This window comes from Anas acuta, chromosome 15 (genome assembly GCF_963932015.1).
Source record: "Anas acuta chromosome 15, bAnaAcu1.1, whole genome shotgun sequence".
NCBI lineage: Eukaryota > Metazoa > Chordata > Aves > Anseriformes > Anatidae > Anas > Anas acuta.
The window spans coordinates 6,254,344-6,270,455 of NC_088993.1; the positions used below are offsets into that span (position 1 = coordinate 6,254,344).

The 16,112-nt window shown below is 45.4% G+C and overlaps 1 protein-coding gene and 1 long non-coding RNA gene across 5 annotated transcripts; one reads left to right on the forward strand and one right to left on the reverse strand.

Moving 5' to 3' along the window:
* The first annotated feature begins 481 nt into the window (after nucleotides 1–481).
* On the forward strand, nucleotides 482–14,280 carry LOC137865019 (uncharacterized). 3 transcript variants are annotated; one of them, XR_011101716.1, is made up of 4 exons: nucleotides 482–686; nucleotides 2,376–2,429; nucleotides 11,028–11,157; nucleotides 11,989–14,280. It is a non-coding gene; the product is annotated as an uncharacterized lncRNA (long non-coding RNA). The 3 variants fall into 3 exon arrangements; XR_011101718.1 differs by having other exon boundaries at nucleotides 2,379–2,429; XR_011101717.1 differs by lacking the exon at nucleotides 482–686 and adding an exon at nucleotides 693–867.
* On the reverse strand, nucleotides 12,497–15,902 carry NME3 (NME/NM23 nucleoside diphosphate kinase 3). 2 transcript variants are annotated; one of them, XM_068699700.1, is made up of 5 exons: nucleotides 15,751–15,901; nucleotides 14,901–15,031; nucleotides 14,714–14,815; nucleotides 14,377–14,489; nucleotides 12,497–13,592 (listed from the first exon to the last, which is right to left on the reverse strand). In XM_068699700.1, exons 1-5 carry the CDS (start codon nucleotides 15,794–15,796, stop codon nucleotides 13,475–13,477), a joined length of 510 nt encoding a protein of 169 aa, XP_068555801.1. In that variant the 5' UTR covers nucleotides 15,797–15,901; the 3' UTR covers nucleotides 12,497–13,474. The 2 variants fall into 2 exon arrangements, with proteins under 2 accessions (XP_068555801.1, XP_068555802.1); XM_068699701.1 differs by lacking the exon at nucleotides 12,497–13,592 and adding an exon at nucleotides 13,891–14,306 and having other exon boundaries at nucleotides 15,751–15,902.
* Nucleotides 15,903–16,112: the final 210 nt, after the last annotated feature.

Consider the following 16,112-nt stretch of genomic DNA (forward strand, 5'->3'; position numbering starts at 1 on the left):
TTACACAATCACTCGTAGTTAGGTGGTGTTGCCATAGGCATCTATCTTAGGATGGTTGCTTTACAGAAGCAGCACTGAGAACTTGATTTGAAGGGCTCCAGCCACGTTTTATATCAGCTCTTTGTTGCTTCCAAGCAATGCATTATGCTTCTGTCTTTGTAATTTGTAAAATAGCTGTGGATAATATTGCACAATAGCTAGCTATTGAGAGCCTTTGTACTGAATGGCTTTTCTTTCGTTAATATCTGAAAAATTGTAGGTGTTTGTGCAGCTAGAGTTTGAACATTAGGGGAAGAGCTTTCTGCTTCTCTTTTTTGCTGTTAATAATTAAATATTGCCAAGTAAAGTTTGTAGCAAGCTATCTGTGGACCTTCCACATTCAGGTGCTTCTGCTCATCCTAACTCTCCTTCTATTGTAGCCCTTTGTTTCTCCCCTTGGGTGTTTTTGCATCTTCATTCCTTTAATTTGAAACCTTGAAACAGCCTCTCCCAATCAGCTTGATCAGCTGTGTCATTTGGGTTGTTAAAGTAACCTGAAAGCAGTTACACCTGCACTGAAATTTTTGTATCCAGAAATTCAAGGCAGGTGAGTGTTAAAGCAAACCAGTCCATGCTGCTTGTGTCTCTTGCTGCCTCCAACATCAAGGTTATTGCGATCTGATAATACTGCCTGGGCATTTGTTTAGGTAAGGGCCTCTGCTTCGGTGCTGAAGCTGGATGGAGTTAGTAATGTGCAAATTGTTGGCAACAGACTGTAGATTTTGGTCCTTGGTGTTGTAGCTCTTTATATAGCTTTCTGCTCCACCCCTGAGGTTGGGGAGGCTGTTAGAGCTGCTTGTGTTGGGCTGTGTGGGTACAAGCTCTGAGGTAGGTGGGTGTATGGTAACGCTTGGAATAGGTGAGCTGTGATAGTGGCCTGAAAGAAGCGTTGCTGGTCTCCACTTATGGCTTTGATTTGTGACTGAGAATTAAAGAGCTAAAATTAGTTTTGGAAGTCTGATGTGTTCATCTGGGGATGCCTTTATTTGCAGGTATAAGTGGGATATTTGGGTATGTTTGCATAGCACCTAGCTTGGGGATGAGAGCTTGCAGTGGAGTTCATCTAAGTAACGCTGGTCGTCAGCTAATTAGTTCCCTTGTACCTGACCAGGCAGTCACGCGACCTGTCTGGTATAAAAATAGGCAGAGCTAATTGCACCATATTAATGATTGACTTGCTTGGATTCCATGTGTATGGGTGGGAGGACGTGCTGGAGGCATCCAGCTGTGGAATCAGCTGTTTCTCTTAACAGATGTAAGCGCTCTTCTTATCTCTGTTGTTCATGCACTTAGGCTTCACCGTATCTCATTTGTTCTCCTCTTGCTGAAACTTCTTGGGTTAAAGGACAGCTACCTGAGCTTCCAAATGTTGCAAAAGGCCAGGCGTTGTTGATTCCCACTGTCTCAGGGAAGGAGTTTGGCAGCCTGGCTGTTTTATCGTGCTTGGTACGGACACGGCTCTGTTCTGTTACCAAACAGGTGTAACATCTGTGTGGCTACACCAGCGCTGGGTTATTTTGTTAGAGTTTTCCAGGAGAAAACAACTGAAGGAAGAAATAACTCACACAAAAAGATGCTCTTATGACCACATTGTGCCATCATTAAAACTACGTTATTTCAAAATCTGCTAGGCTGAATATGATTCATTTGTAAAGAAAACTAATGTTTATCAGATTAATTCCAACTTTCTTACCTAATAGGACAGGAGCCTGGTCTAGTGACCGCTATCAGCTTATTAAGCTGATTTGAACCTGTGCTGCACTACGTAGCTCCAGAATATAGTTATTTTTGTTTCAGAACTGGGGATCTTAAACCTAAAAAGATAAATACTGTAGAGTTGGTGTTCTCAAGTCCCCTGCCTATGCAGAAACTGCCGATGCCCTATGAGGAGAGATGCTCTTCAGAGATTACAGGAAGGACGCCAAATTCTGTGTTAAACAGGCAATTTCATAGATCAAAACACTGGGGAGCACTGTGGGAGAGCTGGGGCAGAGGAGAACCAGCAATAAACCACAAAGGGAAAACTGGCTAAAAATATTTATTACAAAGGTGCCACAAGCAGTAATCCTGCTTGTGGTTTGAGAGGCTGAAATGAATTGTTTATGCTGTAAGCACTTTAATAGTGTGGTTAATTAGCCGCTGTTCTCTATTGTGAGGGTATTTGCCCCCTTGTTCTCCATACTACAAAGGCAAATGTGAAGGTTGGAAGCCATACAGAAGTGCAGGCAGATACCTTTTAGAAGTTACAGAGGTCATTGGTGTACTTGATGCATGTGAGTGCTGCCCGTCACATTATTTTTAAATGGTTTGATTTCATTTCTTTTTCTCCTCATCAGCAGACCTGGCAGAAGGGAGCAAGTCAGAAGATCTATGCGAAGATAAGTTCTGCAGTAAGGATTAATAAAATCCCTTCAGCCTGGGGGAGGGAGGGTTGGTAAGGGTATTGTTTTTCTGTTGTTTGTTTTTGCTATAATATCTCACTGGATAGAGGGAATGTTTGCTTTCTAATGTAATTCCCCAAGGGGACGAGATTCCTGCTTTACATCTCAGTATGCCTGTAAGCCATCTCTTCCAGCTGAGAGACGAGCATCTGTGGATCCGTGCAGTGACATTTGGCAGAGCAGACATCAGATACTTGAAGTTCCTTTAAGTTTACTCAGAATGAGCATGTGGGTAAGGAACACCATCTACTGCAAGGCGACCCATCTGTCCTGTGTTCTGAGCCCATAGCTGTCTTAATGGTCCTCTGACAAGGCTAGGATTCCCAAAATTTTGCCCACTAGTAAGACTAGAGATTAGCAATCTACTATAATAGTAAAATTAAAATCTCAGCAACCAGTCTGTGGTTATAAATCCCATTTGATTTTTAATGAAATAAGGTAGCACTAGCTTAGGATTCTGCAGTGATTGCTTTTACAAGATAAAATGCTGTGTCTGTACCTTTGCTGCTCCAGGACAAGTGTTCATGTTACTCTTGGGATTTTGGTAGTGCGCAACTTTTTGAAAGACTGCAGAAGTAAGAACAATATATTGCTTTATTTAGATATAAGTTCCCTGAAATGTAATTGTTGGCATTCTGCCCGAGATTAGATCCTCCTCTAATTGTACAGTGTATTTGGAGCTGGTTTGGTGTTGGTGTGTAGGTTTTCCCTTGTGTGCCAGATAATCTACGTTTTGTTGTTTCTGAAGAGGGGCAATCCATCACCAGGGTACTAGATTATTGAAGCTTTTCTTTGGGGCAGTCTTGAGAAGAGGGAGAAGATACAGAGGTTCACAGAGCTGGAAGAGAACAGGTTCTTTATAAATTGACAGCTTAAATTTTGTAATTTTCACAATGCTTATGTTACTCTAAATCAGCTCTTCTTTTCCAAGAGGAAACCTCTATGCCTTTAGCACTTAGTGCAGAAGATAATAACATAGTCTGATACGATAATGATTTCTTAATCCATTTTCAGCTGCCAGCTGAAATCGTGGGGCTGCAAAACTTACCCTGGAATAAACAAGTTCTGTTGATAGCTCCTGGTGTGCATGGCGTGCACCTCCCTGCTTGCTTACTACAAAGGCAAAGAAGACATGCAGCAATTTCTGTAGGCTCAGAGTAAGAATCATAGCGTCACAGAATGGTTTGTGTTGGAAGGGACGTTGAAGATCATCTCATTCCAGTCTCCCTGCCATGGGAGCCACTAGACCAGGTTGCTCGAAGTTCTTTAGCTTGAGTGTATAATCCAGTCCCTAGGCAGGTATAAAGAATCAAGTGCCTTGAATATTCACAGAGCTAATAAATCATAATCATTTTAAATCACGTCTTGCTATATGAGACTTCTTATTTTCACTGGGGAGATATTAACGGGGTAGTTATCGACATGGAAAATTACACAGCAGAAGAGGTAACTTGTAGGGACTTGTGTGTTCGATTAGCCCAGGGTTGCTCGTTCAGCTGCCCATCGTCTACCTTTGGGTTTCCTTTAAGCACTCTGTGACTGTTGGACTAAAGCTTTGCATGTTAATATATTACACTAGGAGATCTGAAATCAACTTAAACACATTCTAGCATTTAAATTGATAGAAAAGTTATATTCTTGTAAGTTTCCACACCGATATTTGTAGTGCTTTGATTAAATTACTTTCGTTTTGTTTTAAAGATGCCATTGGGAATTGGGTCATTGGTCTATTACCTTGATAAACTTTAAATGGCACACTTCATATTTTGAAACTTCTGGTTTCAGAGTAAACTTTTTAAATGGGTAACACTTAATTCATTGTATAAAATATATCTGCTGCTTACATTGTGTTTTGTTTTGTTTAAAGAACAATTCTCGCCTTAGTTGGTCCTCATATCTGTAATGATATAGGCAGGTCAGAAGCTCTTGATCTATATATTTGATAACATTTACTATCCAGTGCCCTCTTACAATGCTCTGTTCTTTAGCATTTCGCCCCCTTTGTGGAACCATTAACCTTTTCTTCTCTTCCTTTTTTTTTTTGCACAAGATTATTTTTTTTTTTCAGACCTTTATGCTGTTTGTTTTGGGAGTGTTTGGGTTTTCCTACCTCTGTGGTATCTTCTAATAAGTACACTCGTGGAATCAACAGTGGATGAATATTAGAAGTGCTCGTGTTGTCCCAGGGCAGGAGATGGGAACAAGGGGTTGCTGTTTTCTGTTGAAATGTTTGTAGATATAAGGCCTACACATTCTCTTAAATTTAAGCTACTGTCATTTATCAGGCCAGCATAGATCATCATGTTTCTGAACTTTTTATTATAGTAAAATACATGATTGATTAATCAGAGACAATTAAAAGTCCTTGTTTAAGAAGACAATGTTACCTGTGCTTTCATTTATAAATAAAAGCACGAGATTCTCAGGCAAACCTTCAGTGACTGTGCTTCATCTGCAATGGTGATGTCCACAGAGAAATCATTGAGATGCTTAAAATGATTTGCCCTGTAGCGTACTCTTACCAGTGCTGTCAGACACTATCGGGTCTTCAGCAGTTTCTCAGGGAAGTCAGAAGTGAGTACTCATTTTGTGTCAACAGGTTTCTAGACTTTGTCCCTAAAGAGCATGAAAAACAATGGGGAGCAAATATCTCAGCCTCTGTTGTGAGTGATAAACTAGTGTTAGAGAATTATGCAGAAGCAGAAACCCATCTTATGCTGTGGACAGTGCCTGGAGCAATCCATGAACAGATCAAACTGCGTTTAACCTCATCAAAGCAATCCATCGAGCTCTTGTGAACTCCACTAAAGAGGATCGTCAATTTAAAATCTCAGATGTGATTCAGTATTGCTCAAGGATGGGAAATCATCTACTTAGGGTTTTGGATTTAATTTTCTTCAACTGGAGTGAGGACTAATGGCTAGAAATCTCAAGGAAGAAGATTCATCTGTTCATGTGCCTTCTGCATGTGTTAGTTTACTGAAGTTATGAAATAAAGTGGACTTGAGCCTTTTCTCTGGCTGCATCCCTACAGCATAAACAGGAGACAATATGCTGCAGCTCTGGGAGGTTAGCAGTAGTCTTTATTTGTTGTACAGCAAAAGAAAGTACTTGTTTCCTGTTATCATGTTATGAAAATGTGCCAAAATATCAGTGGTCAGTATCTAGCTGTTCTGTACAGTGCATAGCAAAGAGCTGTATCAGAGGTGTTTGAAAAGTCATCCCCGTTAAAATCAGTGCAATTGTGCATGGGTAAGGTGAAAATGCTATCAAAGTTTAGGTTTCATGTTATAAAGTAACTACAGTAGATGCGTGTGAAGTATCCTAACAAGCTAACAATCTGTCATACAACTTTCAGAAGGCAAAATTGTAAGATTGTTTAAATAGGATAGGGAGCAAGGTTTTCCTGATTACAATTTTTTAAGGAACTGTCCTGTATTTATTAAAATCAGTACCAAGTAGTTTAATCTCAGGTTTTAATCAAAGCTGAAATCTATTTCTAAAAAGTTTAGAATATAAGTATTTCACTGATGTGGATATATGTACTCTGGATTTGGAAGGAATATTGATACTCCACATTAGTTGTAATTCAGGTATTTCAGTTTGCTGATTCTTGCATTTTGGAAAGCAAAAATTGATTATTTTAGTGAACTGGAAGTAGAGTTGGTTAGTTTTGTGATTGAAATATTGAAACGCATCTTGCAAAATTTACTAGGTTGCTTCTGTAATGAAACTTATTAAAGTTGTCCCTAGCCATGTTAGCTTTAGCAATATTGTGACCTTATATTCCCTTCAATGAAGGTGAGTCATAATTCAAATTATTTTCTGACTTATGCATTTTTAGATGCTTTCATAGACTTTTTTTTAAAGGCAGTATCAGACTTTTGACTGTCACAATTTTCTTCATTGCTCTATAAAATTCAGTGCAGTTTTCAGACATCTTCTGAAAGTAGCCTACACAACAATGGGAAGAATTAAGGGGTGGAATGGAAAAATGTGGCTGGACTGGCAAGCTTATTTCTTAAAAATGTAGTCATTGACTTGAAGTTGTGCCAGTTCCCGTTCAATGGTCATTGCCTGGTTTTGAATTATAATGATTATTTTCTTCATAGTTTTAAACTTATCCTCGGAAAATCTTTTGTCTTTACTGCAGCCATTTTTGGTGTATTTTCAATATGCTTTTTTTCTACTTTTTCACTTGTTTTTAATTTGCAGTTAACTGGAGAGCGAGAAGCTCCATAATACACCAATAGATCCAACAATCTCAAACTTGTGTGGTGGTTGCTACTAAAAAAGAATTAGCGCAGAACAGAACAACACCCTTACTGTTTTGTAGAAGTCAGTCAAATTAGAAAGGAAAAGGGGAGCCTCTCCTTAAAGGAGGTGTATGGAAATTTCAAGCTTTGCCATTGTCATGAGTAATGTAATTGGCTTTGCTAATTTTTAAAACCCTATTACAATTTTGTCTTAAGAGGTACTTGAAAGCATTCCAGTTCTCCGCAGTTGAGGCGCTGTTATCTGGAGATCCAGGCAGAGGATACTGCTGCAACCTGGTGCTAACTTTCCTAAAGTAACTTTACCAAGAGGGAAGGAGTTGTGTTGTAATAAGGAGACATAAATGAGTCTCAGTACCTGCGAGAAGTGGGTGGGACACAGCCCCTGACCAGCTTGCTCTTTGCTACTGGAAATGAGGCAGCTTTTGTCTGCTTTTACCGTTAACTCAGAGTTAAACTTTGCTCTTTATGTGGTTGCCAGAAGAGAAAACTTGTGCAGAGGGACGGATGGAGGAAGATTCGGAAGGAGTGGGAGGAGGAGACGACAAAGGCTGGCTAGGAGTTTTCTGAAATTTCTTGGGCTCTTCTCCTTTGGCAAGTAAATACTCCCAGTTCGAGGCCTGCTGGCTTGCAGTAGCTTTAGACACAGTGTCGGGAGCTGTGCACCATTACACAGAAGCACACTAATTCTGTTGGTTTTGCAAACAGTTAAGAGCTGGTCATGCTTTAGTGGCCTCGACAATGCCTGTTTGTTTTGCTATCATTTTTTTTTCTTGCAGCATTTAGAGCTTTAAGAAGCACAAGCAGCCCGACCTACTTGCACAGCCAGCAGATTTCTCCCATAGGAAAAAAGGACAGAAAAGTTGTAACTCTGAGTATCTCGTAAGTTCTTCCATAAGATAGACACTTTAATTAACCCTCCCTAATGTAAACATAAGTGGTTCCCAAAAAGTGATGACACAAGGGGGAAGCTGTTTCATAGTGGAGACTCCAGCAAGTACAGGATTGTAATGATTTCTGTGCTGAAGTGACCATGAATTGTGTGGTTCAACATCCTGCACTTCATTCCCTCCTAAATAGAAATGTATTTTTTCTCTACAAGGGTATTACAGTAGAATTTTAATTAAAGAAAAGTTTCCCTGTTTCTCCCAGGTAGAGAATGACAGGAAAAAAATGTTAACAGAGCTATGTTGACTCTGCAGTGTTCTGGTATCCCACCGTTACTTCTTTGCAGATCCTGAAGATGTGCTCACAACCTTATTAAAGAGAAATGTAATTTTGGAGTTCCACCAAGTGGTTCAAAAAAAAAGTTAATTTTTAGCCATAATTTAACACTATCTGAATTAAATGTAAGGCTGTCCAAGCTAATGCTCATTGTATGTTTATGAACTTCTCTGAACTTCAACCAAAATTTGTTTTATTTTTCTGTAGTAAAGTAGGAAGGATGAGTCATCTATCTTAACGGTGTGTCTGCCTTGAGTTTCAAATCCTTTTAATGCACCTGGTATATAAAAAAAAAAAAGCCATGGTCTGTGCTAGTAAATGTCAAGTTCTATGCATTGTCCAGTCTGTTGATACAGGAATGACTAAAGGTTTTCTGGAAGCATTTCAGTAACTGTTTTTGTTGCTTTGACCTTTGCACATAATGCCATAATTGTACAAATCAGTTTCACAGGCCTGTTGCATTTTATAGGGCTCAGCTGCCTTTGCAGAGTCTGCAGCATCAGTGGGGGTGTGCTCCCTGGCTTTAACCCAGCACTGAGGGCGCATTGACAGAGATGTTCCTGCAGTGGACTAACTTGTTGCCTGCTGTCACTGGTGTGTTTCAGTGGAAAACTAAAGGGGGAGATGCAGTAAATGAAAGCTTATTCACGTATGGGCATTAATGCTTGCAGTCTTCTGGGACACAGGTGTGCTTTGAAGCTGGAGTCAGCTGGTAGATCATGTTAACATGTGGTTTGAGGAACCAGAGGCTAGAACCTGATCTTTCAGCTCTCACTGCTCTTAGAGTCTGGTGTGTTTTTAAAATGGTCTAATGTTGGTGATAGCAGGCCCTCTAGAGGGTGATTTGATCATCGAAAGGGATGCAAAATCAGAACCAGAAGTCCAGTGCAGTGCTCACGAGGATTAAGAATCACTTTCATGAAGCTGTTTTAAACTGATGTGAGCCTGTACTGCCACCAGAAAGGGTGGTTCTGCCTTGTCACCTCTGCACTGGCACTAATGTTGTTTCTGGTGGAGGGCTACAAAGTTCTCTATCGCGTTGCGCTGGCTATTCTGAAATTCTTTCACAAAGTCAGAGCTGGGCAGCCCATGGAGTCTGACAGCGTACAGCAGGATATTCGGGCTTTTGTGAGAGACATCGCGAAGTCAGTGTCTCCAGAGAGGCTTCTGGAAAAAGCCTTTGCTATCCGCCTTTTCTCACGGAAGGAGATCCAGCTGCTGCAGATGGCCAACGAGAAAGCTTTGCAGCAGAAGGGCATCACAGTCAAACAGAAAAGGTAGGGGTCTCCCCACAGGTAGTCCGAGTGATCCCCACAAACCTGAGCTCCTGAGCTTTTCTCAGTCTGATGAACAGTCCGCTAGTCTTACATGCTTGGTGGAGGAGGAGAAGAGCTCTGCTGGAGCATGCTGATACCTCTGCTGACTTTTTCTGTGGGAACTTGGTTAGAAAAAGTCGTCAGCCCAAAAATTAAGCATTTCTGGGATTGAACCAAGAAGTGTGATGAATTCAGAATTACTTTTTAAAGGTATATGTTGGTTGCAAATGTTGCATCTTAAAAGTGTCTATCACTGGCTGATTTTAAACCAAAAGACATTTTATTAAAGCTGGAAAAACCCTGGTAACTTACTGGGAAGAAAAGTGCCCAATCAAATATGAAGATTCTTAAGATAAGATTATTAGTATAAAACATGAATTTTGTGCCATCCAGTACTGTGAACTCAGGTGCTTCTTTACTGCAAGTAGGCAAACACTGTCTGAGGTGGGAATGTTTTCCTCACCTAGGGAGTTTATTTTTTAATAGGGGAGAAATAACTAAGTCTTATTTGCAGTTTACTTTTAAAAGTAGTTTGACTGCAAACCTCCTGAAAATCAAGGGCATAGCAACCATAGGTAGGAGATGACTAGTTTTGTGACAGGTACATGTGCTATTTGAAATAATGATTTTGAAAGAACAACGAAAAAGGAAAGTGAGGATACCAATCCAGAAGGTGATTGCATTATCTCTTTGTCAGAAACAAGAGGGGGAAAAGCCCGCTGGGAGCAATGGACCAATGAAATCTTGGTCCATTACAATAGGTAGCCTTAATAAAAGCTTAGCGAAGAGACCTCTGCATGTGTGTGTCTTACAGCCAGTTATGTTGCTGAGTAGTAAGTCACAGTAGTTGCAAGCGGGTGTGTTCTGTGGTATTGAAATAGCCTTACCCAATTCTAGCCTACAAGATAACTTAAGCGCTAGCTGAACTTCTTACATGTACGCTGTATGCAGAAAGTTATCTCCATGAACCTTGCAGACTTTTCTGAGGGTTTATTTTTAGATTTACAATTTGGTTTACACCTGGCTTGTGCTTTACCTTGCTTTTCTCTTGGAAGAGACTGTTCTGCCAGCCTCAAATGTGCCAAGGCACTGAGCCCCTGGAAGGTCACGTTGGGTAGAATTCTGATCATTGCATTCAGGACTTGCAACAAGCAGTATGAACTCCTGCAGTTTGTGCATATTACCTTTCATTTGTGTACTGAGGTTCAGAAGAGTTGTAATATCCTTTCTGAATATATTAGTATATCATAGTATATCAGTCAGCAACAGAGCAAGTTACACAGAAGGTCCGGCTGCACTGAATGTTGTAGACACTCAGAACAGTGGTGCCTTCCAAGAAAAATGTAGTAAATTCATACCCAAATAAGTCCAGTAGCAATTACCTCACCAGGCAGAGTTGCTAATGAAAAACTTTTATCATCTTTACTCTTGCGAACATACCTCTCATTCACCATTGTCTGGGTGCTGCTGTGAACTAGGCACAATTTGGATCCTGGTGTACGCAGAAATGAGCTTTTCTCCACTGCTCAATAAGATAAGTTTTCTTGTCCGGATAGATGTGTTTGGCCTGTGCAAGTAGTTGATGAATTATTTTACAATCAAATAACTCTGAGCAGGCAGCAAAAAGGGAAAAAATAAAAGGTGGAAGATAGAAAATATCTTGACCTGTTCTTTTTTTTTTTTTTTCGTTTTGCTTGGTGATTCAGATCAAACTGTGCTTTGTTTCTTTCCAGGCTCCTTACATTCAATGTGTCACGGATGTAGAAAATCACTGATCCATCTTTTTTTGCCTTTTATGTTCTTCTTCTGTCAATTGCACACCTACTGCACCCCTCCTGTTTGCAGCGTGGCATCTCCAAAAAGGTAGGCTCAAATACTCAGATCTTTGCGCTTTGCTCACGTCTTCTGTCTTTGAATGGTTGCTAATTTTTTCTAATCCTGTCATTATTGCTAATGCTGGGGCAAGAGAAGCAAGGCAGCAATTCCAGCATCAGATTGCTGCATAACATCTACTGAATACACTCTTGCAAAGTTAGTTCAAAGCACCTGCAGAGTCCTAAGATCAGGGGCGAATGGGCACAGCTGGTCAACACAGCATTTTTGTACAGCAGTACAAGTCTGTATTTTCCAGGACAGAAAAGTCTGATGTTAATGATGGGATTTAAGTTATCTCTGCACTGGAAGAAAATTGTGTGTGTGTTTTGTTTTTTGGTTTGTTTGTTTTTTTTTTTTAAAAGGCAACTTCCTCAAAGTTATAAGGTACCGTTCCATGTCCAAGCCTGGTATGTGCTGATGCAGTTTAGGTAAGACATGCTCAATTATTTCCTACTTTGCAAGCTTTCCGCAACTAATTGGAAAGATGTTGGACTGAACCCAATTTGGCACATTCCTACAAGTGACTTGTCTCAATTTATACTACATTGTATTTACTTTTATGTGGGTAGCTTTTTCAGAGGCAAGATGACTTTTTGCTTGTGTGTCAGGAAGGTCAGAGTTACTCAGTCATACAGCATTAGTGGTTAATTCAGTCATTCTTCAAGTCTTGGCCTCCAAAGGCATTTCTTAAAGAACAAAAACTAGTGGATTGTAACACCTGATAAGCAGAGAAGGAATAAAGACTGCCCGGTGATTAGTACCACAGACGGATGGGTCTAAAATAATGCTTTTGAGACGATCTTTTTGGCCTTGTTGCAGATGTCATTGGTTAACTTCAGTGAGAGAGGCACACAAAGACTTCTGTTGGAAGCTCTTTTGAGAGAAAGTGGCACCATATGTGTTTTTTAGAGTCCTAATTAGGGTTAGGCTTGGTGTTCTAGTTAGGGTTACGTTTAGGGTTGTTTGGAAAGAGAAAAGGTGCGGGGTCCTCTCACCTGCTGCCTGACTGCAGCCATCAGCGCAGGGTGTCCATGCCATCAGGTACCAGAGCAGCTGTTTGTCCTGCTCCAGAGGTGTTTAACTCCATCACACAGGTTAATTCCAGCACCTTAACTCAATCACCTTCCTAAATGATTTCAGTATCTTGACAAACTGTGGCTGCTTCCCCATTAGCTGTTCCACCTGTGCATCCCTAGGGCACAGAATTGCCCCTAGCAGCATGTTTCATGGAGCTGTGTGGCACAGGGAACAAGCTCACATCCATGCTGGCACCAGCCTAGAGCCTCCCCCTCCAAGTCCCCTGGGAAACAACGAGTGGAAGAGATGATGGGATTCTCCAGAGTTTATTATTTAAAAAAAAAGCACAACATGTGGATGACTTAAGGGAACAAACAATCTCTAAGATGTGTAGAGCTGCAAACAACTGCTTGGAGAAGGCCCTGAAGGCAGGAGGAGCTGTGCCAGAAGTGCTGCAGTCAGGCAGCTGAGCAGAGCTGAGCTCAGAACATCTCAGCCCGCACACAGCAAAGCCCCGGGAGCCTCAACCCTTCAGGTTTCACCACGGCTGTTCCGCAGCACAACACACCAACACCGTCCCTGCCCTTACGCTCTGGAAGGAGGCTCGAGGGGCTCAGAGCACAAAGAAACAGGCAGTGGTGTGAAAATCAAAAGGAACAGAGAGAAAAGATGGGACAGAGGAACACTTTCAGGTGGGAGGCTCTGAGGCTCTCCTGCAGCAGGTCCTAATGTCGCCTCCTGACGCTCACAGGAGCCTGGCTGAGTCCTCGGAGCCTCTTCCTCCTCCAGAGGCCACTTGAAGTGAGGAGGGTCACCGAGCTGGGTCAGCAGCCCCTGCACTGATCCCACAGCAGCTCAGTTCTTTAAAATCCTTTGGTGAGGAATCTCACAGATGCAGGTGAGGACAGGGATCACATCACCCCACAGTGACCAGCACACCTCTCCCTGTGGCCAGGAGCGCGCATCCTGCGCCAGGCAGGGACAGGAACAGGGCCCAGCTTCTGCTTTCCATCAGAAAATCACCTTGAGCCTGGGGTTTTAGGATGCCATAGCAAGCAGAGCAGCTACACTAACTACTTAGTGCAGCAAACAGGAGGAAAAAAAAAAAATAGGTGCTGTTGCAGTCAGCTGAAGTACTGAGTTCCAGTCAGAGCAGCTCCCGGAACCCTCCACACACACACAAGAGAAACCCCACAGCGACACCACAGCAGAGCCCCCAGCCAGCACCAGGGCCAGAAGGAAACACAGAAACATCAAGGAAGACCCCTGCTTCCCTCGGGCTCCCTCATCACTCGTAGATCCAGCGCTCGGCCGCGTCCTCCCAGCACGTCAGCTCCTCGGGGCGGAACCAGAGCGAGATCTCCTGCCGGGCACTCTCCACCGAGTCGCTGCCGTGAATCACGTTCCTGTGCGGGAAGAGAAAGGGCTCAGGCAGCACCATGCAGACAGAGGCTGGGGAGGGGAGCTGCAGGGGGGAAAGGTTTCACCCTGACCAATTTAACCCAGCCTGCTGAGCCGCTCACGCCACACAGTGCTCCGTGCCACCCCGCAGCCCTCCTCCTTCCAGCTCCGCGGCTGCTCGTGAGGTGGGTCAGGACACCTATGTGGAGGAGCTGCCAGTTTCCAGCAGCCCTTTCTTCCGTAATAAATTATTTATGTGCTGCAAGTGGCTGTCAGTCTGGGGTTCACCTTGTTTTTATGTTAAGCAACTGAAATTCTGCCTCCAGGCTTCCCCCTTCTTTCAGGGGGATGGGTCCTGTGAAGCAGGTTTGGAATCGGACACTGGGGAGCAGGAACCTAACAGGAGGGTTGGATAAAAACTTCATCTACCATAGGCCAGGCTCGGCTACAGCCACCAGAGGTCACCACTGGTGACTTTCCGGTGATGAAAACAGGCCTGCAAAAACCCTGCTCAGCTTTGGGATCAGACTCGGGTGCCTGGTGGAGCTGAGTGCCCTCAGGGTTGCCCTGCTCCCCTGGGAGATGACCAAGAGTGCTTTTCCCTTCCTCTTCGCAGCCTGACAGTCCTGGGTGCTGGAGCAAACCCCTCCTCGTGCAGACAGACGAGGCCTCAGGAAGCACGAAGGACCCAAACCCAGACACCTCCCTTCGGCGGTGACCTGAGCACAGAAGGGGGAGCGCTGTCCCACGCTGTCCCAAAACACCCAGGGCACAAGAAGCCGAGCTCACCTCCCAACATCAACGCAGAAGTCTCCTCGGATGGTGCCGGGCAGGGATTCAGCCGGGTTAGTCTCCCCGATCATCATTCGAGCCATCCTGACCACATCCAGGCCCTGCCAGACCTAGGTGACAGCACACGGTCACCTCACGCAGCTCCCCTGGCACCTCCGACCACCCGCTCCCAAAATCTGCCGTCTGACCCCCGTGGGGACGGCCCACCGGGGGTCTCTCAGCGAGCTGCTTTCCCAAATCACTTCTTGAAGACCACCGGCGTTGCCTTGTGGGTTCAGTTCTCCGCAGAGGACACCCCATCAGGGTCGGCACAGCTCCATCCACCAGCACTCACCATCGCGACCACGGGCCCCGAGCTCATGTACTTCACCAGCCGCCCGTAGAAGGGTCGGTCCCGCAGGGCCACGTAGTGCTCCTTCAGCAGCTCCTCCGAGGCCTGGGCACGGGGAGCCCACGGTCAGCACCCGGGGTGAGCGGGGCACACCACGGGGCACACCACGGGGCACCGGGGCAGCGCTCACCTGCAGCAGCTTCAGCCCCAGCAGCCTGAAGCCCTTCCTCTCGAAGCGCCGGATGATTTCCCCGACCAGCTGCCGCTGGACGCCGTCCGGCTTGATGGCCACGAAGGTGCGCTCCGTGACACCGGGACGGGCTGCGGGTGGCCGGGGGGTCAGCCAGGACCAGGACCGGGACCAGAACCCGACCCCTTCCCCTCCCCTCGCCCTTCCCTTCGCCATCCTCTTCCCTGCCTTTCTCCTCACCACCCCCTTCCCCTCCCTTCACCCTTCCCCTCCTCACTCTCTTTCTTTTCCCTTTCCCCTCCCCTCCATCTCCTCATCCCCCTGGTCCCCATCCCTGTTGCCATCCCAGGTCCCGGTCCCCATCCTCGTCCCCCAGTCCTGGTCCCCGTCCCAGTCCCCATCCCGGCTCCGGTCCCTGTCCCGGTCCCTGTCCTCGCCCTGGCATCCCGGTCCCCATCCCATCTCGGTCCTCGTCCCAGCCCCGTCCCCGGTCCCCGTCCCGGTCCCAGTCCCCATCCCCCGGTCCTGGTCACCGTCCCCGTCCCCCGGTCCCGGTCCCTGTTCCGGTCCCGGTCCCGTCCCCGTCCTCATCCCCCGTCCCCCTCCCCCGTCCCTATCTCGTCCCGGTCCCCGTTCCCCGGTCCTGGTCCCCATCCCGGTCCCCATACCCGTCCCCGTCCCCCGGTCCCTGTTCCGGCCACGTCCCCGCTCCCCGTCCCCCGGTCCCCGTCCCCCTGTCCCTATCCCGATCCCCGTCTCCCTGTCCCAGTCCCCGTCGCCCTCCCAGTCCCATCCGGTGCCGGTCCCCATCCCCATCCCCGTCCCGTTCCCACCCCACCCCGGTGCCCACCGCCGTGCAGGAGGCTGGCGAACAGTGCGAGCAGCAGGCAGATCATGGCGCCGGCTCCGCTCCCCGCCGCCCCCCTCCCGGGGCCGGTCCCGCCCCCGTGCTGCGGCTGCGGGATTTTTTTTTTATTTTTTTTTTTTTATTTTTTTTTTTTTTTTTTTGCCGGGTTTTGTGGGTTTGCAGCAATTCGTGGGGTTTTGCCTCGGGCGAGGAACCACAGCCTCCCCCCCCCCCCCCGTGCTCCAGCAGTCCCGTTGGGCTCTGCTCGGGCTGTACAAAATGTGCCCGTGTACAAAATGTCCCGTGTTTTGGGGGATCCAGCCGCTGCTGGGGGGGCTGCGCTGCTCCCCGTGCTCCAGGAGGGC